Source organism: Ochotona princeps, chromosome 5, assembly GCF_030435755.1.
Source record: "Ochotona princeps isolate mOchPri1 chromosome 5, mOchPri1.hap1, whole genome shotgun sequence".
Classification (NCBI taxonomy): Eukaryota; Metazoa; Chordata; class Mammalia; order Lagomorpha; family Ochotonidae; genus Ochotona; species Ochotona princeps.
Window position 1 is genome coordinate 82,325,713 of NC_080836.1, and position 21,547 is coordinate 82,347,259.

The 21,547-nt window shown below is 40.7% G+C and overlaps 1 protein-coding gene across 1 annotated transcript in view; it reads right to left on the reverse strand.

Annotated features, from left to right (window-relative positions):
• PLEKHM3 (pleckstrin homology domain containing M3) overlaps positions 1-21,547 on the reverse strand; it is a 212,803-nt gene that overhangs the window by 16,987 nt on the left and 174,269 nt on the right. Inside the window, exon 7 of the mRNA XM_004576885.2 lies at positions 12,861-13,018. Coding sequence (XP_004576942.2) covers positions 12,861-13,018 — 158 coding nt within the window. The remainder of the gene's footprint in view (positions 1-12,860; positions 13,019-21,547) is intronic.

Here is a 21,547-nt window from a genome sequence, read left to right on the forward strand (position 1 = left end):
TTTTTTTTTATATCAAGAATGATCTTTAGCCTAGCGGCTAAAGTCCTCCCCTTGAATGCCCCGGGATCCCATATGGGCGCCGGTTCTAATCCCGGCCCCTCCACTTCCCATCCAGCTCCCTGCTTGTGGCCTGGGAAAGCAGTCCAGGATGGCCCAAGGCTTTGGGACCTGCACCCACGTGGGAGACCCGGAAGAGGTTCTGGATTCCTGGCTTTGGATCGGCACAGCACCAGCCGGTGTGCTCACTTGGGGAGTGAGTCATCGGATGGAAGATCTTCCTCTCTCTCTCCTCCTGTCTGTATATCTGACTTTGTAATAAAATAAATAAATCTTAAAAAAAGAAAAGAAAGGTGTCCCCTCAATCTTTTGGGCAGCAGGGCAATAAGCAGATGGGAACAAATAGTTTCTCAGACACCGTACCCAGGAGGAGGAATCCCAACTTCCCTAAGCTGTTTCTAAGACTGCACCTTCCTGCAGGACTGAGTGGCTGCATCCCAAGAAAAGCCACAGAAAGGAAATATTATGAAAAAAAGTGTGTATACATCAGGGGAAGCTGCTCTGGCCCACAGGCAGGCCTCACCAAGGTTGTTCTCTATTGTTGAGCAGGATGCGAGGAGACTGCCAAGCGCAACCCACAAACCTGCTAATTAGGTGCACTGACAGTGTTTGTTTTGGAACCCTTTACCCACAAAGGAATGTGTCAGGCTGATTAGTGAGAAAAGGGTATGTAATGTATGTGTATTGGCGTTCAGATGAGGGCATAATCCAGGTATTCAGTCTGTGCAAAGGCTCACAAAAACCAAGACTAAGCAAATAGGAAGCCACCGCGAAGACCAGCTGCTGCTGGGCGGTGTTGTTCTCTGCTCCTCTGGAATTTTTCCACCTACAACCCCTGACCCACATCCCCCAATTTTTTGCTGAAACACTTCACTCTTTGGCAAAAAGTGACAAATTGGGGCCCAGCACTGTGTAGCAGTGGGTTAAACTGCTGCCTGTGATGCTGGCGTCCATTTGAGCTTCAGTTTGAGACCTGGCTGCTCCACTTCTGATCTAGCTCCCTGCTACTGCACCTGGGAGAACAGCAGAGGAAGGCTGTGTGAAAACCCAGGTGGAGGCCTAGGTTCCTGGCTTCTGCTGTGTGTGTGTGTGTGTGTGTGTGTGTGTGTATGTGTCTTTCTTTTTCTGTCATTGTTTCAAATACATAAATCTTAAAAAAAATACACTACAACACGCTCCTCAGATAAATGGCTTGTTAAGGCTACTTGCAAATGTGGGGCTTGATTTTTTTTTTTTTGTAGGTGTATAAGTAAGTGAACAATTATAGGCAACACTGTCTCCACAGTCAGCCTCCAGGGAGCCTCTCCATGTATGGTAAAAAGGGGCCAATCAGAGGGAAATGGCAAATTGCTCCCGTTCTGCTGAGGAAGATTAAGTATCTTAGCATCTTCTATGGGAGGAAGTAATCTTACACTTTACAATAAAAGGATTCTTTCTTTTCAAGCAAATCTTTATTGGGCTTGACTACAATTAGGTGTTTGAAGCTTCATGTACACATGAAGCTTAAAGAGGGCCAGAAAGTGCCAAGACAAAGAACAAAATCTGTGCCCCAACAAGTCTAGGTCTTCAGAGGCAGGGTGGTATAGGTGGCACTGAAGCACAGTATGACAAAGACCGGTTCAGAAGGTTGGTGCGTTGGAAGGAGTGTCCTTGTTCTTCAGGATGAGCTAGCCATCTCTGGAGTATGGCCAGATGGATAAGGGCGCTGGGGCTTGGACCAAGTTCTTTGAGAGGGCTTCTTTTTCTGTAAACTAACCTAACAAAGTAGATTTTAACAATGAAAAAGAGGGTAAGTATTGTTAGAAATGTGCTTACTATGGACGTTTCCAGGAGGCCTATGTTTGTTCTCAAGACTGATGTTGGAAATGTTCGTTCAAAGTGCACAGACTGGCAGTGGTGGCACAGTGTGTTTTAGTGAGTTCAAGATCCTGGATGATGCCATGATTATTTCTGAGAGGAGGAGAGAGAGTGATCAACTGCTTGTATAAAAAGAAAAATTGGCAAGCAATGGTCAGTCTGCACCTCTGAACCATGCTGTTCTGAAAAAAAAAAAAAAAGCGCAATGTACCTTTAGAAGAGCAGCCGTGGGGCCGCAGGATCCCAGGATCCCAGGAAAACAGGACAAGGCCACACTGACACCTCTGCTAGGCCGCGTGCTGCCCACAGTCCTGCAGATGCATACCTATAACGGTAGGTCAGCCTGCTCAGCCTCAGGTGTCAAGCTGCAGTGTTACCTCAAGCTTTTGCTATGCTTCTTTATCTTTGGAAGTGCTCTAAATTTCCTTCACTAATTAGTTGGTTGAAAAAAAAAAAAGAAAGCTATGCCAGTATTCTTATGAATACATACACTCTTGATCCAAGTAATAAATACTTACGGAATGCTTGCCATTCAAAGGACACTAAATTCAGCGCTAAGCACCGTCATCTTAAGAACACATCTGTTATAGCCCAAGAGGGTTTGGGGCTCACAAAGTTTCAAAAACTGTGGGGATGAGCTGTATCTCACATAAAAAGAGTCAGCAAAGCCAAACGGATCGGGACGGAAAGGCTGCAGCCCAGTGATGAGAGCTGGTTTAGGCTGCAAATCCCACGGTACGATGTACTCTGGCTGTGCTGACGATGGAGTGCACTTGTGAGCTGGAAACATTCTGAGATGCAGCAATGGTATCTTCAGAGAAATGCTGAAAGCAGGATGCTGTCCTTAGCTGTATTAGGAAGGTACTCTTAATACCAAGAGATTAGTGATATGTAGAGGTGTCAGAAAGAAAGCTGCAGGACAGACAATTTAAGGATTAAAAAAAACCAAACCAAACCAAACAAAAACACAGTTCCAAGTCCAGGATTGCTTAGTGGATTTATATAGCTTCTTGGCTTTTACATTTATTGTTTTCCCTTTATTCTTAGAGTAGTAGCAGCCTAATCTTCTATTTGTAATCCTTGAATGATAGAACCTTTGTTTCTCAATCTAAATCAAGGAGGTTGTTTTGTCATTTCTATCTCTTTAGGATGTGGAATTCTGTCAGTGTTGTAACCCAATGTCTGTTTCCCTGTCTTCTGGGAGGGCAAGGCTAGATTAGACTGAAGCAAAGCAGGCTCGCCATTCAGGATTTTCCAGCAGTATTTTAAACCTTGCACTTTAGATGTTAGCAATTTTCTACTTAGGCTAATAAGGGATAGCCATTTAATTTCTGTCGAGAAGAAAGGATGTCTCTAGGTAAAGCTATCATTGTCATCTGACTGAGGACAGGGGGAGGGGGCTGTGGCACACAGCTAGGTTAACACATGCTTGGCTTCTGGAGGTGCATCTGGGCCAACCTCCCCTGCTGAGGGATGTGCAGGAGGCAGGAGGATCTCCTGTCCTCGCTTCCTTTGTCCATTTTACAATGAAAAGGCATCTCTGTCTCTCTCTCCCATCCCAATCTAACCGGAGCTCACGCTCTAAGAAATGAACTCCCAAGGTGGCAAAGGGGCAATTGAAACAACAGTCTGGAGATGATTTTTTTCATGACAAAGGCACACACTGTCTATGAAATTAGAGTAGTGGGTACAGTGGGGAGTGAGCTGAAAAATAGAGGATACGGAGGAAGCATGTCCTATAATGAAAGAACTATAGACTTTGCAGTCAGATATACTTGGGTTCATGTTTTGGCCTTATCTCGTGTTCCAAGTTAGTTGCCCTCTCTGAACCAAGGTGTCCTTACTATTAAAATAGAGATAACATGCCTGGCCAAGAGGACTGATCAAAGAAGAATTGAATAAAGAGATCTATAGATTGCTAGCTTAGCACAAATAAAAGTTAATAACATGCCCCTATTAGCCCAGGCATAGGCGTTATATCCATCAGATATAAGTCTTAACATGTGAACACTAGGGATACATTATAAATTACACATTCATGAAGCTTCCTATAGTACAATGATCAATTTCATTATGAAAACAATGTATTAAAGAATTGATCAGTGTTTGATATTTGTGGTCATAATGAAATCATCATGCTAAACTTGAGTATGATCTTATTCTGAGGAATATAAACCAGGGCTTCAGAAGGCAACTTGGAGTTTCCTAGCATTTTTTGAGATTGTGGAGCTTATTTTCTATCACTCCCAATACACCTTGCTCCTAAGGATGATGCAGCCCCCTTGGAGTTCAGGTCCTGCCTCTGCTGCGCTCCTCCCGTACTGCAGTGGCACTCGAGGCTCTTCTCTCATTAGATTGGAACCTCTTGGTGAGTCAGAAGAAGGCCGTGCTCACTGTCTGTCTTTAGAACTCAGTGCAACGCACAGAATACACTCACAGCACCATTTGCTGAAAGAATGAAGAGTTCAAACACTTGTGAGGTGTTTTGTACTGAATTGTAATTATGCTATTCAAATGATATCTGGATCTACAAAGATAGTAAGTACATTTCTGAAGACACAGATGGGCTGAATTTACTAGGATGGTCAAAGATATGTGGTAATACACTCACTAAATGCTTTATTTCTAAGATTTTTTACACACAAAAGATTTATTTGCTTATTTGAAGACAGAGAGAGAGAGAATTTCTTATCTGCTGATTTACTTTCCAAATGGCTGCATCAGCTAGGTCAAGGCCAGGCTGAACACAGGAACCTGAAGCAGCATCAAGGTCTCCCACGTTGGGCCATCTTCTGCTATTTTCCCAAGTGCATGAGCAGGGAGTTCAAAAGTAGAGCAGTTGGAACTCAAACCAGCACTTGAATATAGGTATCAGTATTATAAGCAGTGGTTTAACTCACTGTAACACAATCACAATCCCTACACACAGATTATTAAATTTCAGGATATTCAAGAGTACCCATCATTTCTATGTACCCATCATCTAGCTTCAACAACTACTAATTCACGGCAATCCTTTTCATTTATATCCACAAACCTTATTCCTCCAACAGATTACTTTTAATCAAATCTCAGACCATATTGCTTCTTTCATAAAGATTCGTTACATACATATTTAAAAAAATTTCCCTACTATTTTTTCCCTACTAATTTCCCTACTATCAAAAATTTTTTTAAAGATTTACTTACTTTTATTGCAATGGAAGATCAGATTGGAAAGGCAGATCAGAGAAAAGACAGAAAATTCTTCTGTCCACTGGTTTACTCCCTAAATGACTGCAACAGCCGGAACTGAGGTGATCTGAAACTAGGAGCTAGGAGCTTCTTCCAGGTCTCCCATGCAGGTGTAGGATCCCAAGGCTTTGGGCCAGTCTCTATTGCTTTCCCAGGCCACAAGCAGGGAGCTGAATGGGAAGTGGAGCTGCTGGGACAGGAACCGGTGCTAGCATGGAATCCTTGCACTTGCAAAGTGAAGATTTAGCCACTGAGCCATCATGCTGGGCCCTCAAATTTATTTTCACTTATCATATCCATTTATTCAATATATATTTGTTGCATGTTTGGAATTGACAATGTGGTATTTCTAAATAAAATTTTCATTCAATGAGTTTTTCATTAATACCTTTTCCAACAGGCTTGTCTGAAGCACTCCCAGAGTATGACTGAACACTGAACACTAAAGGGAGTTCAGCAGGTTCCTGAAAAGTGTTATCAACCTGGAATTTCAGGAAAGTTGGTCAAGTTTCCTCTGAGTCAGATTTCGTGCAAACTGCAAACACTACTCTGACCAAGGGATTGAGGAGGCTAAACAGCTACCTGCTCTTCCAGCAGGGACCATGTTCCTATAAGCCTGCAGCTGTACTAAAGGGGTTGTTCTGCTGAGAATCCAAGCAGCTCTAACTACAGGAGTGACTTATCATGGTGACTCACAATCTCAGGCAGTCTTCGAGGACACAGATTCTATGGTATAAACAGATCAAGTCTCACAGGAAATTACAGAGGTAGCACTCTATCCCAGTCCAGAGACCAGCCCAGAGGCCAAGGGCTTTACACATGTGCAGGAAACTCACTGCCCAGATTGGGTTTCTTAAACCTTTGTCCAACAAAGGGAACTGGGATTCCTTGGGCAGATAGCTGCTTTAGCATGAAGGAAAGAAGTACAAAAGAATAACCCAATCCTGGAGCATCTGACAGTGCCAGCACACAAGGAAACGCTAACGAACACCATCCTGCCCTGCCAGTCCCCAAGACAAAAACCCCGCAGGTGGGGGTACGTCAAAGGTATACAGGAATAACCTAGAACTTGCATGGTGAACACTACAGCAGTCTGAAATAAAGTGATATTGGCCTGCAACCCAAACTATACTATGTATACATCCACACTGATAATAATAAGCAAACAATTGGAAAAGTAAATACAACATAATGAAATGATCCATGTTTGAGGAGAGGTATTTACCCTAATGTGAATATCACACAATGTACACAATCATCACATAATCAAAATATCACATAAATATGAACATCCCATATCTATGTACAATTTTTATCAGTTAAAATGTTTTTAAAAGATTTATTCGCTTATTTGAAATTTGGAGATACAGAGAGGGATGATCAGAGACAGAAAGAGAGAGAGAGAGAGAGACATTGAAAGAACAAGTTTTCATCCATTGGTTCACTCCCTCAAATGGTTGAAACGGCCAAGGCTGGGTCAGATTGAAGCCACAAACCAATAATTCTATCTGAGTCTTCCATGTGCATGGCAGGAAACCAAATATCTGGGACATAATCTGTTGCCTTTCCCAGCCCATTAGTAGGGAGCTGGGTCAACCAGAACACAAATCAGTGCCCATATGGGATGCAGGTATTCAAGCAGTGACTTTACTCATGATGCTACAATGCTCACTCCAATTAAAAGATTTTAAAAATGGAATAAAAGGGGTCAAATTTCTTAGGCAGAAGGATTTCAAATGCTTTTGTATATATTTTTCTCCCAAAAGAATGGGAAACAATTTTCATTTATTTTGTTAAATACTTATTGTCATCCACTTGGACGGTAGATAAACACATACACACATAGATCTTTCATTCTATGTTTTACTCTCCAAATAACTGCAACAGAGGGGTGGGCCAGGCTGAAGCTAGGGGCAGATCTCTGGGTTGCCCATATGGGTGACAGTGGTCCAATCACGTGAGTTAATACCTTTCACCTCCTAGGTGCATTAGCAGGAAGCTGGGTTGGAAGTGTACAGTAACTGTGGACTGGAACTGACAGGGGAATGTGGGTGTCCTGAAGTATTAATTTAACTCACTGTTAGCATAACGTCTGCCTCCTCACTTGTTAATATGAAATGCTCACAGCAACCTCTTCCACAGAGTACAGTCAGGGAGGAGGAAGAACAGTAATGTTAAATGGAGAAGCCTGACATAGCATCACTGCATTAAGTCACACTGACAGTGTGTAACTTAAAGTTTATGTTGTGGCATACGGGCTAAGCCACCATCTGCAACATCAGCATCCCATATGGGCATGGTCTCAAGTCTCGGCTGCTGGACTTCTGATCCATCTCCCTGCTAACATGCTTGGGAAAGCAGAAGATGGCCCAAGTTCCTGAAGCCCTGCAGCCATGTGGGAGATCCGGATGAAGCTCATGGCATTGGCCTTGTCCAGCCCTGGCCTTTTGGCCCTTTGGAAGCGGACCAGTGGATGAAAGGTCTCGTTCAGTATCTCTACCTTTCAAAAAAGAAAGGTTTAAAGCCTGTCACTGTGAACTGCTCTGCTGATAACATGACTTTATCTCTCTGATCTTCCTCTGCACTCCCATAAAAACAAGTCTAATCTTAAAGAAAAATGCAGGCATATCCCTACAAAGGGATTCTAACAAACATCAGTTCTCCCAAAAACTTTCAAGGTCAACCAAAATAAGTAAAATGTGAGATGTGGTATTATAAAAAACTGGAAAAAAAGATGTAAGGCCAAAACTAAGAAAAAGAAAACATAGATTTTGGATAATAACAATTTAGCAATATTGGTTCATTAACTGTAATGAATGGACCTCTTAAAAGTAAGATGGTAATAATAGGGAAATTTAAGCTGTGACCCATGGGAACTCTACTGTCTTTGTGATTTTTCTGTAAAACATTGTCTATTGAGCTTTGACCTCAGAGTCAACTATTCAGATAAATTTTTTCAGACTATGTTTTAGAACAGTTTTAGTTTTATAGAGAAACTGAACATAAAGTTCCCATATTTTGTCTCTCTACTTCAGTTTCCATATTATTTTTGAAAAGTTTTATCTACTTTTTAAAGTTGATGAATTTTTCTTTCAACACTTCATTTGTTTTTTAAGATTTAGTTTTTTTTTTTTAATTGGAAAGTCAGATATATAGAGAGAAGGAGAGACAGAGAGAAAGATCATCCATCTGTTGGCTCACTCCCCAAGTGGTCACAATGGCTGCAGCTGAGTTGATGTGAAGCCAGGAGCCAGGAGTTTCTTCTGGGTCTCCCACGCAGGTGCAGGGTCCCAATGCTCTGAGCCATCTACTATGCTTTCCCAGGTCACAAGCAGGGAGCTGGATGGGAAGTGGAGCAGTCCAGGACATGAACCAGAGCCCATATGGGATGCCTGTGCATGTAAGGTGAGAACTTTAACCACTAGGCCAGGCCCTATTTTTTGAAAGGCAGATTTACAGAGAGAAGGAGAGATAGAAACTCTTTCACCTGCTGATTCATTCCCCAAATGGCTGTAACTGTTGGAACTGAGCTGACATGAAGCCAGGAGCCAGGAATTTCTTCTGGCCTCCCATGTGAGTTTAGGGGCCCAAGGACTTGAGCCCCTCTTCACTGCCTTCCCAGGCCATAAGCAGAAAGCTAGAATGGAAGTGGAGCAGCTGGGACAGGAATCGGTACCATACATGGGATGCTGGTACCACAGATGGAGGTTTAGCTTCCTATGCCATGACTGCAGTCCCAGTTTCTATATTATTAACACCTTAACATTGGTATGGTAGTATGGTGTTACAATTCATGAATCAATACTGACACATCATCAGTCACCAAGTTTAAATTAGGGTTTACTGTTTGTTGTGTAGTTTCTATGAATTCTGACAAAAGTATAATACTATAAACCACAGAGTGAATAGTTTCACTGCCCTAAAGATCTCCTGTTTTACACCCTGTCATCCTCTTCCAGCTCTAGCATCCTTGGCCAACATTGGTTTTTTTTATTGCTGGTATAGTTTCAACTTTTTCAGAATATCACATACCTGAAATTATTTAGTATATGGTCTCTGGGAATGGTCTCTTTCACTTCACAGCATGTATTTAGGGTTATTACATGTTTTATTGTGGTCTTATAGTTCATCTCTTTTATTGCTGAATAATATATTCCATTGTATAAATACATACCATTACTTCTTTGTCTATCAACCCATTGAAAGGCACTGTTTTGTTTTTGCCAATTATGAATAAAGCTGCTGTAAGCATCCTTATAAACAAACATGTGCATGTTTTTGTGTTAATATAAATTACCAATTTAGAAGTATTTAATTGAATCTCCAGATATTCTGAGATCTTTCAGTATCTTTGGCATTGATTTCTGGTTTAATTTCATTATAGTGTGAAAACATACTTTATATGTTTTACATTCTTCTAAATTTTTTCAGATGTGTCTTATGGCCCAGAGTATGGTCTCTCTAGGTAAATGTTCCATGTGAATCTGACACTATCATGTATTCTGCTGTCATTAGTTGTAACAACCTGCAGCTGTCAAATGAACTCAGTTGATTGACAGTGCTGTTTTAACTGAATTCTTACTGGTTTTCTGCCGGCTGGCCCTATTAGTTATGGAGAGAGGTGTGTTGAAATCTCTTAACTACAATAGTTGGACAGCTATTTCTCCCGTAGTTCTATATGCTTTTGCTTCATGGAGTTTATCTTTCTGTTTCAACAGGTTAAGGGTTATTATGTCTTTTGGAAAAGAATTTATTTTTATTTCTTTAAATATTCAACATAATTCACCATGCAAACATCTGGTTTTTCTTTGGGAATATTTCAAAAGCTACTAATTCAATTTATTGACTTAAAATTCTAGTACTAATATTTTTGCTTCTTCTTAAATCAATTTTGGTGATATTTCTTGTATGTAGATTTCTTTCATTTTACTTAAGGTGTCCAAGTAGTTTCTAGCACTCTTTTATAAGTCTTTTATTTCTGTTCCCTGTTTATTCCCAATTTGGGCAATTTGTGTCTTTTTCCTTAATGTCTTTTTCAGGCTAGCTATAGTGAAAGATGTCAATTTTGGTTATTTTCTGAAAGAATCTACTGTGCTTTTATTGATTCATTTCTTTTTCTATTTTCAATTTTATGATTTATGTCCTGATTTTCATCCTCTGCTTCTTTTTGTTTGCTTTGGACTTGATTTCTTCTTCTTTATCCAGTTTCTTAAGGTGGAAATTCAGGTTATTAATATGAGGGTTTTTTTTTTTAAGATTTATTCAGTTTATTACAAAGTCAGATATACAGAGAGGAGGAGAGACAGAGAGGAAGATCTTCCGTCCGATGATTCACTCCCCAAGTGAGCTGCAACAGTCGGTGCTGCGCTGATCCGAAGCTGGGAACCTGGAAACTCTTCCGGGTCTCCCACGCGGGTGCAGGGTCCCAAGGCTTTGGGCCGTCCTCAACTGCTTTCCCAGGCCACAAGCAGGGAGCTGGATGGGAAGTGGAGCTGCTGGGATTAGAACCGGCGCCCAATGGGATCCTGGGGCTTTCAAGGCGAGGCCTTTAGCCACTAGGCCATGCCGCCGGGCCCGGTATTAGGGTTTTTGATATTGGTGTTTATAAATTTCACTGTTAAACACTGTTATTAACTGAATCTAATGTATTCTATATTTTGTATTTAATTTTCATTCATTTCCAAATATTTGAAAATTTACCTTGTGTTTTCTTCTTTGGCTAATGAATTATTTAAAAGTATATGGTTTAAGTTTCAAACCATATGCTAGAGAACATATTTTTCATAGTTTCAATCTTATAAAATTTATTGAAATTTTGTGGCTTATTCAGTTGGAAGGATTTTAAACTTAATTTTATTATTTCTACTAAACATTTTCATTACAATATAATTTGTGTACTATTAAATCCACTCCTATTATAATTCACTGATTTCCAGTGTGGTCATAATACCTTGCAATCACCATAGTCTGGTTCTGAACAGTTCATCATCCTTAAAAGAAACCTGTGCCCAGTAGTGGCCATTGCCTTTCCCTGTTCTCCGGAACAATCACTAATCTACTTGTGGTCTCTACAGATTTGCCTACTATGGACATATCATATAAATAGACCTTTTGTGTCTGGCTTCTTTCTTTTAGCTTATTTTCTATTTTCTTTTCTTTTTTTTTTAGATTTATTTTATTTTTACTGCAAAGTCAGATATAGAGAGAAGAGGAGAGATCTGAAGATCTTCCATCCGATGGTTCACTCCCCAAGTGACTGAAATGGCTGGTGCTGCACCGATCCGAAGCCAGGAGCCAAGAACTTCCTCCAGGTCTCCCATGCGGGTGCAGGGTCCCAAGGCTTTGGGCCGTCCTCGACTGTCTCCCCCAACTACAGGCAGAGAGCTGGATGGGAAGTGGGGCCACTGGGATTAGAACTGGCGCCCACATGGGACCCCGGTGCGTTCAAGGCGAGGACTTTAGCTGCTAGGCCACCATGCTGGGCCCTTGTTTTCGGGGTTAATCTATGTTGTAGCTTGTACTAGGACTTCATTACTTTTTACGGTTGAATAATATTCCACTGAATAGATTTTTTTTTCACATTTTATTTACCTATTCATCAGTTGATGCTTAGATTGTTTCCATTGCTGACTATTATAAATACTTCCACTATCAATATTTGCATAGAAGTTTTTTTGTGTGTTGTGCATTTTTGTGAAGTATTTGATCTCCAGGGTATAAAATATCAGTACCCAGGAAATAAGAGAGTGGATGCTCTGGGTGTGTATTTCTTTCTACCTATGTATTTATGTGTCTGTATTCCTGTATGTGGGACAAATCCAAGTTTCTGAATGTTTTACACACAGTCTTTGGTTTAAGATGAGGTCAAAAGGGCTGAGTCAACTCTCACCACCCCCGCTCTGCCCCACAGGCTTCAGGCTTTCCTGGCCACAAGCCTCACCTTCTGCTCTAAGTCTCAGTGTCAATGAGCCCTGCAGAGTGGGAAATGAGCCATGGCATTCATGCCCAGAGCAGTTGGTGTGCGTGTGTGTGCGTGCACACACACACACACAGACAGAGCATATTATTACTGTGCTTTTGGGATGAGAGGGAAAATGATATGTATCATTTGTGAATCAAAAACAAAACAGTAAAAACCCTGATCTCCAGCTAGACAAAATCCTCCATCAATCAATGAATGTGATGATGCCCAAATCTTACTTTGGTTAGACAAATAATCCCACATAAACTCCCACTTTTCTCTCCTTTGGGTCTTAAATGACCACTAGCCTCCAGAGTACCCGTAGCAAAGCACACTGTGAAGCATGCAGCTGTTCCCCGTGGCCTCCAGCTTGATTCTCAGTGCTGCCTGACCTGGTCCCAAGGCTGCTCTGAGACTGGAAGTTCCCATTGCCCATCCCTTGGCCAGGAAAAGGTTGTGGAGATTCTTCCTCCACAATCTTCATTCTAAAAATGAACCTGAACGCTTTGTATCACCTAATAAGGTAGAGTTGGCAATGTTTCTTCCCAACTGTGTTAACTCAGTCTGGAGAAAAGCAGAGCAGAGCTGGGAATACACAAATACAGCAAGTCAAAGGACAAAAGATGTTCTTCAAGTGCAAGAGAACCCTGATTGAGGGTAAGAGAAGAGATACAGTGCCTGAGTAAAAACAGGCCTTATCGGGCCAAATAAAATTGCATATTCAAGTATTCTAGGAGAAGATCTTCTGTACCTGCTTGTTGAAATATCCTCAAAGGGGTAGAGGATCTCTCCGTTGTTACAGATTTCACAGATGAAGCCCTTCTGGCTGCAAAGGCTGCAGCTGTACACGTGCGAGGTGGCGAACTTAATGACCTTGCCCAAAAACGGAGCCAGTTTTCCCTCTATCACCTGCAGAAAGAGAAATGAGAAAGGGAAGTAGATTTGTTGGGAACACAGCTCTTGCAGACACAGAAAAGGAAAGGACATGCCTTTTGCTTTATACAACAGGAACAACAGGAAAACCTCTAATTATAATTTCTTGGTAACTCGGTGGGGAAAAAATACTCTATTTTTTTTTCTTCTGCTCCAAAAGAACTCTCTGGTTTCAGCCATTGTAAGAGGCTGAAAAAGTGAAGATTTCAGAACTTGGTTTGTATTCATGTTTCTTTGTACTGTGGTAAAGGCGATCAAGGACTGACAAATGGGAACCCTATTTTCCTAGACCAACTTCACATTCATGATGTGGTACAGGAGGAATGTGGTAGGTTTCCCAAAATAGGATGAAAATATACAGGAAATAGGAACACAGAAGATGATGTTATGTCAATTCAGTAATATGCTTTTTTTCTGTTGAATTAAAGGGATAGTTTTTTTTTTTTCATCATTCCCCCAAAGAACATTCAGCAAACATAGCAAAATGAGTTTCTTTGGCTGCTGGAAGATATTATAATAAAATAGATGGCAATCTGAGGACCATTTCTACCCTATTTTTACCTTGTAGACTTTTTAAAAATGAGCCATTTATAAATTAGCAGATTTCTCATAGAAATTCAGATTCTTGGCTTCTTTCAAAAAATGAGAAATCCAGCAAAACAAGATCTGAATCCCAACATATCAAGGAACTTGGCTCTGAGTAGAGGGCTGCATGTCCCCCACACGCTGCATGTGCCCTGGTGGATGGGAGCTGCTCATCTCCCAATGGTACCTCCACCTCTTGCCCTACAAACAACCAGGAGCTTGGACCCCACACTCAGTCACATTTCTTCACTCATGAGTAATATTCATGGGCTGACTTCAAAGACTCCCAGCATTTCATACACTAACAAGATAAAATTTGTTTTTATTTCTCTCTCATTAACACAAATGCATTTATATGCTGATTTGGATATAAGAAATGAAGATTGCATTTAATTTGGTACTAGCTGGACAGTGTCTTACAAATGAATTCATGATTGAAACCACAATTTGACTTAAAAATAACATCTGAGGGAAATGTGGTAAAACACACTGTTAAGAGAAATTACAATGTCCAGGTGAATAAGTAGTAGCAACTGGATTGCACAAATAAAATGTTACAATGAATGTAATCATGTCTTTTGCAATACGGGAAGTTATACAGAAAATCAAAGATAACAATAAGCCCATGATATTTTCGAAATAAACATAGCAATGGCTTACTCTAGGCTGGGGAACAAGTCAGAGAAGCAAGCCTGAGTCTTTCTATATACGTCTAGCTGTGTTTTAGTATTTTTGAAAACAGTTAGTATGGATTATTGTTGCATTAAAATGAAGAGAGTGAATAGAAAGATCAGATTTATTGTTTTCTAAGAGTGCAGTTCTTTTTCTTAATAAACAGGACAGAAGTTACCAGAGCTGTTTTGGAGTAGGTTTTCCACCACTCTTTAATTTCCCTTTCCCTCCATTACCTTCAGGAAGCTGCAACTAGACCTCATTTTACAGGCTCTAAGGGATTCATTAACCCTCATAAACCCCAGCCGGGCATGCTCCTAACACCAACACATGGTACATACTTTCTAACAACTATTGCCAAATCATAGACCCATGCACCAGGAAACACTTTCGCCCCGTCACAGGGTGATTCCCAAATGGTAGTAACACTATTTCCATGTAGGAAGACATGGAACAGTGTGGAAAGCAGGCCAGTGAAAGAAATGACAGTTGGGTACTGGAGGAGAAGCACTGGGGAAGACAGGAGGGTTGCGATCCAGGACCCAACAGCAAAGCGTGGCTATCTCAAGCAGAGTTTCTTCTCCATCGACAAGATTTTCTCGGGACATCAGTAGGGATACTTGGAAGGTTCTCAACAATTTCACCAGACATATATTGCCAGCAATGTGTGTCTACTCTTGCTTAGGACTTTATCACAACTTGAACAACATTCTTGGGGTGGGGAGGTAGGCACTAGGCACAGTAGCTAAGACATTGCTTGAAGCTTACATTCCATATTTGGGTGGCTGACTTTGAGTTCCAGCCCTGCTTCCAATCCTAGCTTCCTGGTACTGTGTACCCTGAGAGGCAGCAGTGATGCCCAAGTGGTTAGGTCCTTGTTATCCAAGTGGGCAACTTGGACTGAGTTCTGGGTTCCTGGTTTGCCTGGTTTTTGTGTGCATTCTGAGGAGTGAACCAGCAGAGGGAAGAACTCTGTACGTCTGTCCCTGTGATGTGTGTCTCTCTCTTTCAAATAACTAAAATGGAAAACAAAATAATTGCTAAAAAGAAAAGAAAGGAAAAAGAAAATCTAGAGGTCAGCTCTGTGGTATAGCAGGTTATTAAACTGTTGCTTGCAACAGCAGCATTCTATAATAGAGTGTGGGCTGAAGTCCTGAGTTCCAGTAGCTTTGCTTGTAATCCAGCTTCCTGTTAATGTACCTGAAAAAGCAGCAGCAGAAGACCCATGTAGTCAGGCTCCTGCTACTTTTAGGAGATAACAGGATGGAGTTCGTGGTTTCCGGTTTTGGTATGGCCCAGACTTGGCTGTTGTACTCATTTAGGAAGTGAACCCATGGATGGAAGAATTCTCTCTCACTTTCTCTCTCACTCTCTCTCTACCTCTTTTTAGCTTTCTGTATTGCTCTACTTTTTAAATGAATAAACAAATAAATAACTTTTTTAAAAAAAAGAGAAAACAAAACTTAAGATTAATTTAGGCATTAAATCTTCTTTAAAGGCTATCTTTGATAGCCTTTCTATCAAAGAATATGGCAACTATCTCCAATGCTATTAAATTTTCATTTATTATTACTTAATAAAATTTCCCGTTATAAGCCACTCATTATTAAGACTATTTCAAGGTTAGACTTGTGTAGGCTTCATTTTTTAATTTGAAAATGCTACGCTATTAGAATATATTGACATTTGTATATATTGTACATATGACCATATTGCTAAATTTTCATCAGGGCTACCCATTTTGGTTGATTCATTTAAGTTTTCTGGATATAATAACTGGTTCCTTCCTTTTCTAGTGCTCTTTGCTTATGACTTATATATCATTCTATCATCTAGGGCTCCTAAAACAACCATAAATAATAATGATGTTAGTGGCCATTCTTGATATTTCAATGAGAATTAAAAAGGAAATTACAGAGTCGGTACTGAATGACTCACCTTCTCCACCAAGCACATATATCTTGTTACTCATAATATTTTATGGATTCCTCCCTTTTCTTTTTCAATAATAATTTATTGAGAAATAATTCACATATCATATAATTCAGCCAAAGTGTACAAATGTTCTTAGTTTCCTCACAGAGTTGTATATCATCAACACAATTAATTTTCTAACATCTCACCAACCTGCTCCCAAAACTCCATATCCTTTAAGTAATGACCCCTGCCTCCAGGAACAAATAATCTACTTTCTGTCTCCATAGATTTGCCTGTGTTAGATATTTCACAGAGATGGAATCATAAAAGAATTGGTCTTTTGGGACAGGCTTCTTTCATTTAGCAAAAAAAATTTCAACATTCATGTCAAAAGTTTTTAAAAAGATTTATTTTTATTTATTTGAAAGACAGAGTTACACACACACACACACACACACAGCTCTTCTATCCACTGGTTCACGCCCCAAATGGCAGCAATGGCCAGGGCTATGCCAGATCAAAGCCAGGAGCCCAGAGCATCTTCCAAGTGCCCTCCATCAGGGCAGGGGCCAAGCACTTCAGGCTATCTTCCACTGCTTTTCCAGGCACATGAGCAGGGAGCTAGATCAGAAGTAGAGCAGCCAGGTCTTAAACTTACATTCACATTAGATGCTAGCACTGCAGGCACTGGCTTACCGGCCTCAACAAAATACCAGCCCCTGATTTTCTTTAAATTGTCTCCAAGGTAATTCTCTTTTTCCATCTTACCCCAGATTCTTTTCACCCATGTCTGGATTCATAAAATAATCTCCCAGGGTCTGCTATTGTGGCACAGTGGGCTAATATATCACTTGTGAAGCCACAGGTTGGAGACCAGGGTGGAGTTTCAGGCTCCTGGCTTTGGCCTGGTCCAGCCTAGGCTGTTGTGGACATTTGGACATGGTAGATCTCTCTTCTCTCTGTGCCTCCCTACATCTCTGTAACTCTGCCTTTTAAATAAATAAGCAAATATTTTAAAAGATTAAAGAATCTCTTTACCTTATTTCTGGGTATCTTTGTGCTCTGACCCATCTACCATACACATGTATTAGTTTTAGACATCATCTCCATCTGCATCATCTTTCTCTTTAAACCTTCTGTGAATTCTTATTTTATCATTATCAATATAATACGTAATATAATATATAATAAATGTAATAAGCTTATTTTTAAATTTACAAACATTCTTTCAATCAATTCTTATTTTATCCTCTAATTTATTTCATAAAATTATGCTGAGTTATGACGTCCCAGTTACTCCATCTTGCTTGGTACCTAAAGTCTGCACTCCTCTGACTCACCGAGCGTGACTCAGCGCTCACCTGTTGTGTCTGGCCTATGTTCTCTTCTGCTCCTGTGCCTTTACCTGTGGCATTTCCTTTTTCCCAAGCTTCCCTTCTTTTCCTAAGACCTCTTTACATTTCAAGTAGGCTTTATGGCTGGCGCAGATCTATTCTGGCTTCACGTGGAAAGCCAGCTTTGGCTACTTGTCACCGCAGATCGTTGGTGCTGCTTCTTTCTACACCTTCACTTCCACACTCTATACTTGCACACAGTATCTGATGCTATCTGTTACTGTTTAATGTGACTGTTTTTACTTATCCAAATATAGATCAAACATACAAAAATATTTAACTATTCTTACCTATAAAAATGTCCTATTAAATGGGGAAATATAAACTTCTAGGAGAATATAAATTGCATGAGGGTATTTACTTCAAATTCTCTCTGTCAAGCACCTTAGTTGTTGTTGACTCAGGATACTTTCCTGTCTTTTCTCTTGGCTGTCAACAGTCAGATCTTGGAGGCTGTTCTGATGTCAGAAACATTTGCAATCCTTCTGCTGTGTGATTTACGGAGCAGCATAACGCACGGAGGTGGTGGTGGCTTAGCAATGCAGAGACCCAACTGCTTCTTTATACTTGATTGATTGCTTATCCATGTCAGCTTAGGTTCATGGCCATGCTCCAGATGGCTGAAGCTTTTGGCAGTCATGCTTTCAGAAAATTAAAGTAATATAATAAGCTTATTTTTAAATTTACAAACATTCTTTTAATATTATAGAGAGGAAAACTTTCCAGAGGTTTAAATCTTGTCTTTGGATACAACTACTGGAATACTGGGAGCACAATCCAGCTATTTCTGGTTTCTGGTCTAGCGATTTTATCAGCTTGAATAAGTGGGTTCGAGAGGTGACATCTCAGAGGGTTCTTTTATAAATTATCTTTCCTCCCACCATCTCCTTTCCACCACCCAAGAGGCTTGTGTCTTTTACTCCTGACTTCCTAGCATCTTGGTGGAGGCTTACGCTTTGGGCCATCTATCTTTTCTTTTTTTTCTCTTTCCTTTCCTTTCCTTTCCTTTCCTTTCCTTTCCTTTCCTTTCCTTTCCTTTCCTTTCCTTTCCTTTCCTTTCCTTTCCTTTCCTTTCCTTTCCTTCCCTCCCTCCCTCCCTCCTTTTTTCTTTTTAAGATTTATTTATCCATTTGAAAGGCACAGTTAAAAATATAGGAGAGCACATCCACCTACTGTTTACTTCCCAAGTGGCTACAACAGGGCTGAACCAGACTGAAGCCAGGAGCCCCATCTGGGTCTCCATGTGAGTGCAGAGGAAGAGTACTTGGGTCATCCTTTGCTGCTTTTTCCAAGCACATACGCAGCAGGGAGCTGTTTTGGAAGTGGTGCATCCAGGAAATGAATTGGTGCCTAAATAGGATGTTGGCATTATAGGCTTTGGCTTAATTTGTTATGCTGTTACACTGGTCCCAGGGCATTATTTCACAAACACTAGAAAGATTGTGGCCTTGATAAGATGAATGCCAGAGGAATCTATGAACTTCAAGTCCTAACTAAGAAAGAAGAGTAGAAAACAGCTGCCAGGAGACAAATGGATTTGTGAAGTGACTAAGGATGGGGCAAAGTCAAGTGGGGCCATCAAGTGCATAGCTTGAGGGACGTTACATGTAAAAATTCTGCTATTTCAACTCTAAATTTGCATGCCTCATTAGAGTGATGTTGGTGCCCCTTGGATCCCAGGAAGGTTAAAAACTCTACCAACTGTACAGCTGATCCAGGAGATTTCAACATCATTGAAAAAAAAAAAAAAAAACAGGGCTCATCAGGACAAAAGAACATTCTCAACAAAACCAGACAAAGCTTGTTTAAGAATGTAGGCTAGCCATGGTGGCTCTTATCTCCTTACAAAATGGGTTTATTTTTCCAGCACACACTGGATTCACTCTGCAGTCTCCCTGAGAGGTCTGGGTGCTGGGAAGCAGGGAGTGGAGTGGACGAGGCAAGACTGATCTGAGTAAAATTTCATTTCAACCACTTGGCAACTCTGAGACTTAGGCAGGTCATTTAACCTCTTTTTGAGACTTGGTTTCCTCAACTGAAAAAGCAGGATGGTGTGTACAACCGTGCAGGGTTGAAGGAATGATCAGATTTTATCCACGGAAGGCATTGAGCAAAGTGAGTGATTCGGACAAGTGAGCAGATATCACAAAGTGTTCTGCTAAGAGCCATCCCTCCTTTTAAACACTTGCAATTTATGATAGCAACAGGACAAAAAGATATGAAGGTCATGTTATTTTTTTTAAAGAGTCATTTTATTTTTATTAGAAAGTCAGATTTACACGGAGGAGAGACACAGAAAAAGATCTTGTGTCCGCTGGTTCACTCTTCAAGCAGTGTGACAGCTTGAATTGAGCTGATTTGAAGCCAGGGGCCAGAAGCCTTCTTCCAGGTCTCTCACCTGGGAGTCCCAATGCTTTGGGCCATCCTCCTGTGCTTCCCCAGGCCACAAGTTGGGATCTGGATGGGAAGTAGAGCAACTGGGATACAAACTGGCTGGCACCCATTTGGGGAGGATTAGCCAATCGAGCCATAGCGTCAGGGCCTGGGGGAAATTCTTAACACACTTGAAACTTAATTGAATCATTCACCTAAGATAACAACTTGGCAGTACCTGGAAAGTGCCTTTTTTACTCCATTTCCCCTTGGAATTAAACTACTGAAGGGTAAATAAAACTTTATAAAAATTCATCAGAAATCATAAAGACATTTCATTTTCAGTATCAGAAGGCTGCTTTAGTAAACCAACGTAGTCAGTTGGATGTCGTGAGTGATGGTGAAATAAGCCGCTCAGCCTAGCCTATCTCCTGATTTATTTGCTTTAAAGTATATATCTGTATGAATAAAATCATGACAAAGTAATCAGAAGAAAAGTATTCAAGTTCTTCCCCCATCTCCTCAATCCTTCATACTCAGTCTCCTTCACTTCTACCATATACTGAGTTGTTTTACCTCCATGGGAAAGGGTAGAAGCCCAAAACAGGGCACGAGGCTTTGGTTTTCGTTTTCCATTAAACTGATTTTTTTTCCTTGAAGATTTACTTATTAATTTGGCAGGCAGAGTGACAGAAAGAGAGAGATGTATAATAGGTAAAGAGAGAGCAAGCGAATGAGAATCTTCCATCCAGTAGCCTACTCCCCAAATGTCTGCAATGACCGGGGCTGGTACAAGCTGAAACCTGGAGTGTGGGGCCTCTCATGTGGGCAGCAGAGGCCCAGGTACTTGGGTCAACATCTGCTGCCTCCCAGGTGCATTAGTAGGGAACTGAATTAGAAGTGGAGCAGAAGGAACCCAAACTGGTGCTCTGACATGGATCCTGGCACCCTAAGCCGTGGCTCATACCACTGTGCTAAGTCCAAAACTTCACTTCTCCTACCAAGAACATCTTATTCTGATTTACTTATTTGGGGAATGTGCATTGATGACTGCTTTGTAGTGACTGAGTGTACATGAGGAGTCCTCAAAAACCCTACAGGGATTGTGTACACAAAAACAATTATGCAGAAGCTTTTCTGCACCATAATCAACTTGCGCTAACTTGTTATAATGTGTCTGAACAGGACCACTTATAAAAGATAAGATACAGGTTTAAAGAAGGTTTCTATCTGATCAACATGTATTAAAATTAAAACAAGAAAAAACAACACATTTATGATGAAAATTAGCTGGAGGAAAGGTGAAATAACTTATCCTTTACAAAAAGTTTAGAGAACAGTTATCCAAAGGAACCTAGCAGATTACAAATGCACAATGAATCTTACTAAGGGACAAGATGATACTGAAGATGAAGCCTGTGCTGTAGATATTCACATGAATTTACGAGGGAAAAATTAATCTTGCTCATGCCCCAACTGAACAGCACCAATGATTAACAGCAGAGACAATAGCCAATACCACAGACTTCTCAACTGGTCTAGGTTACACAATTCTGACTAAACA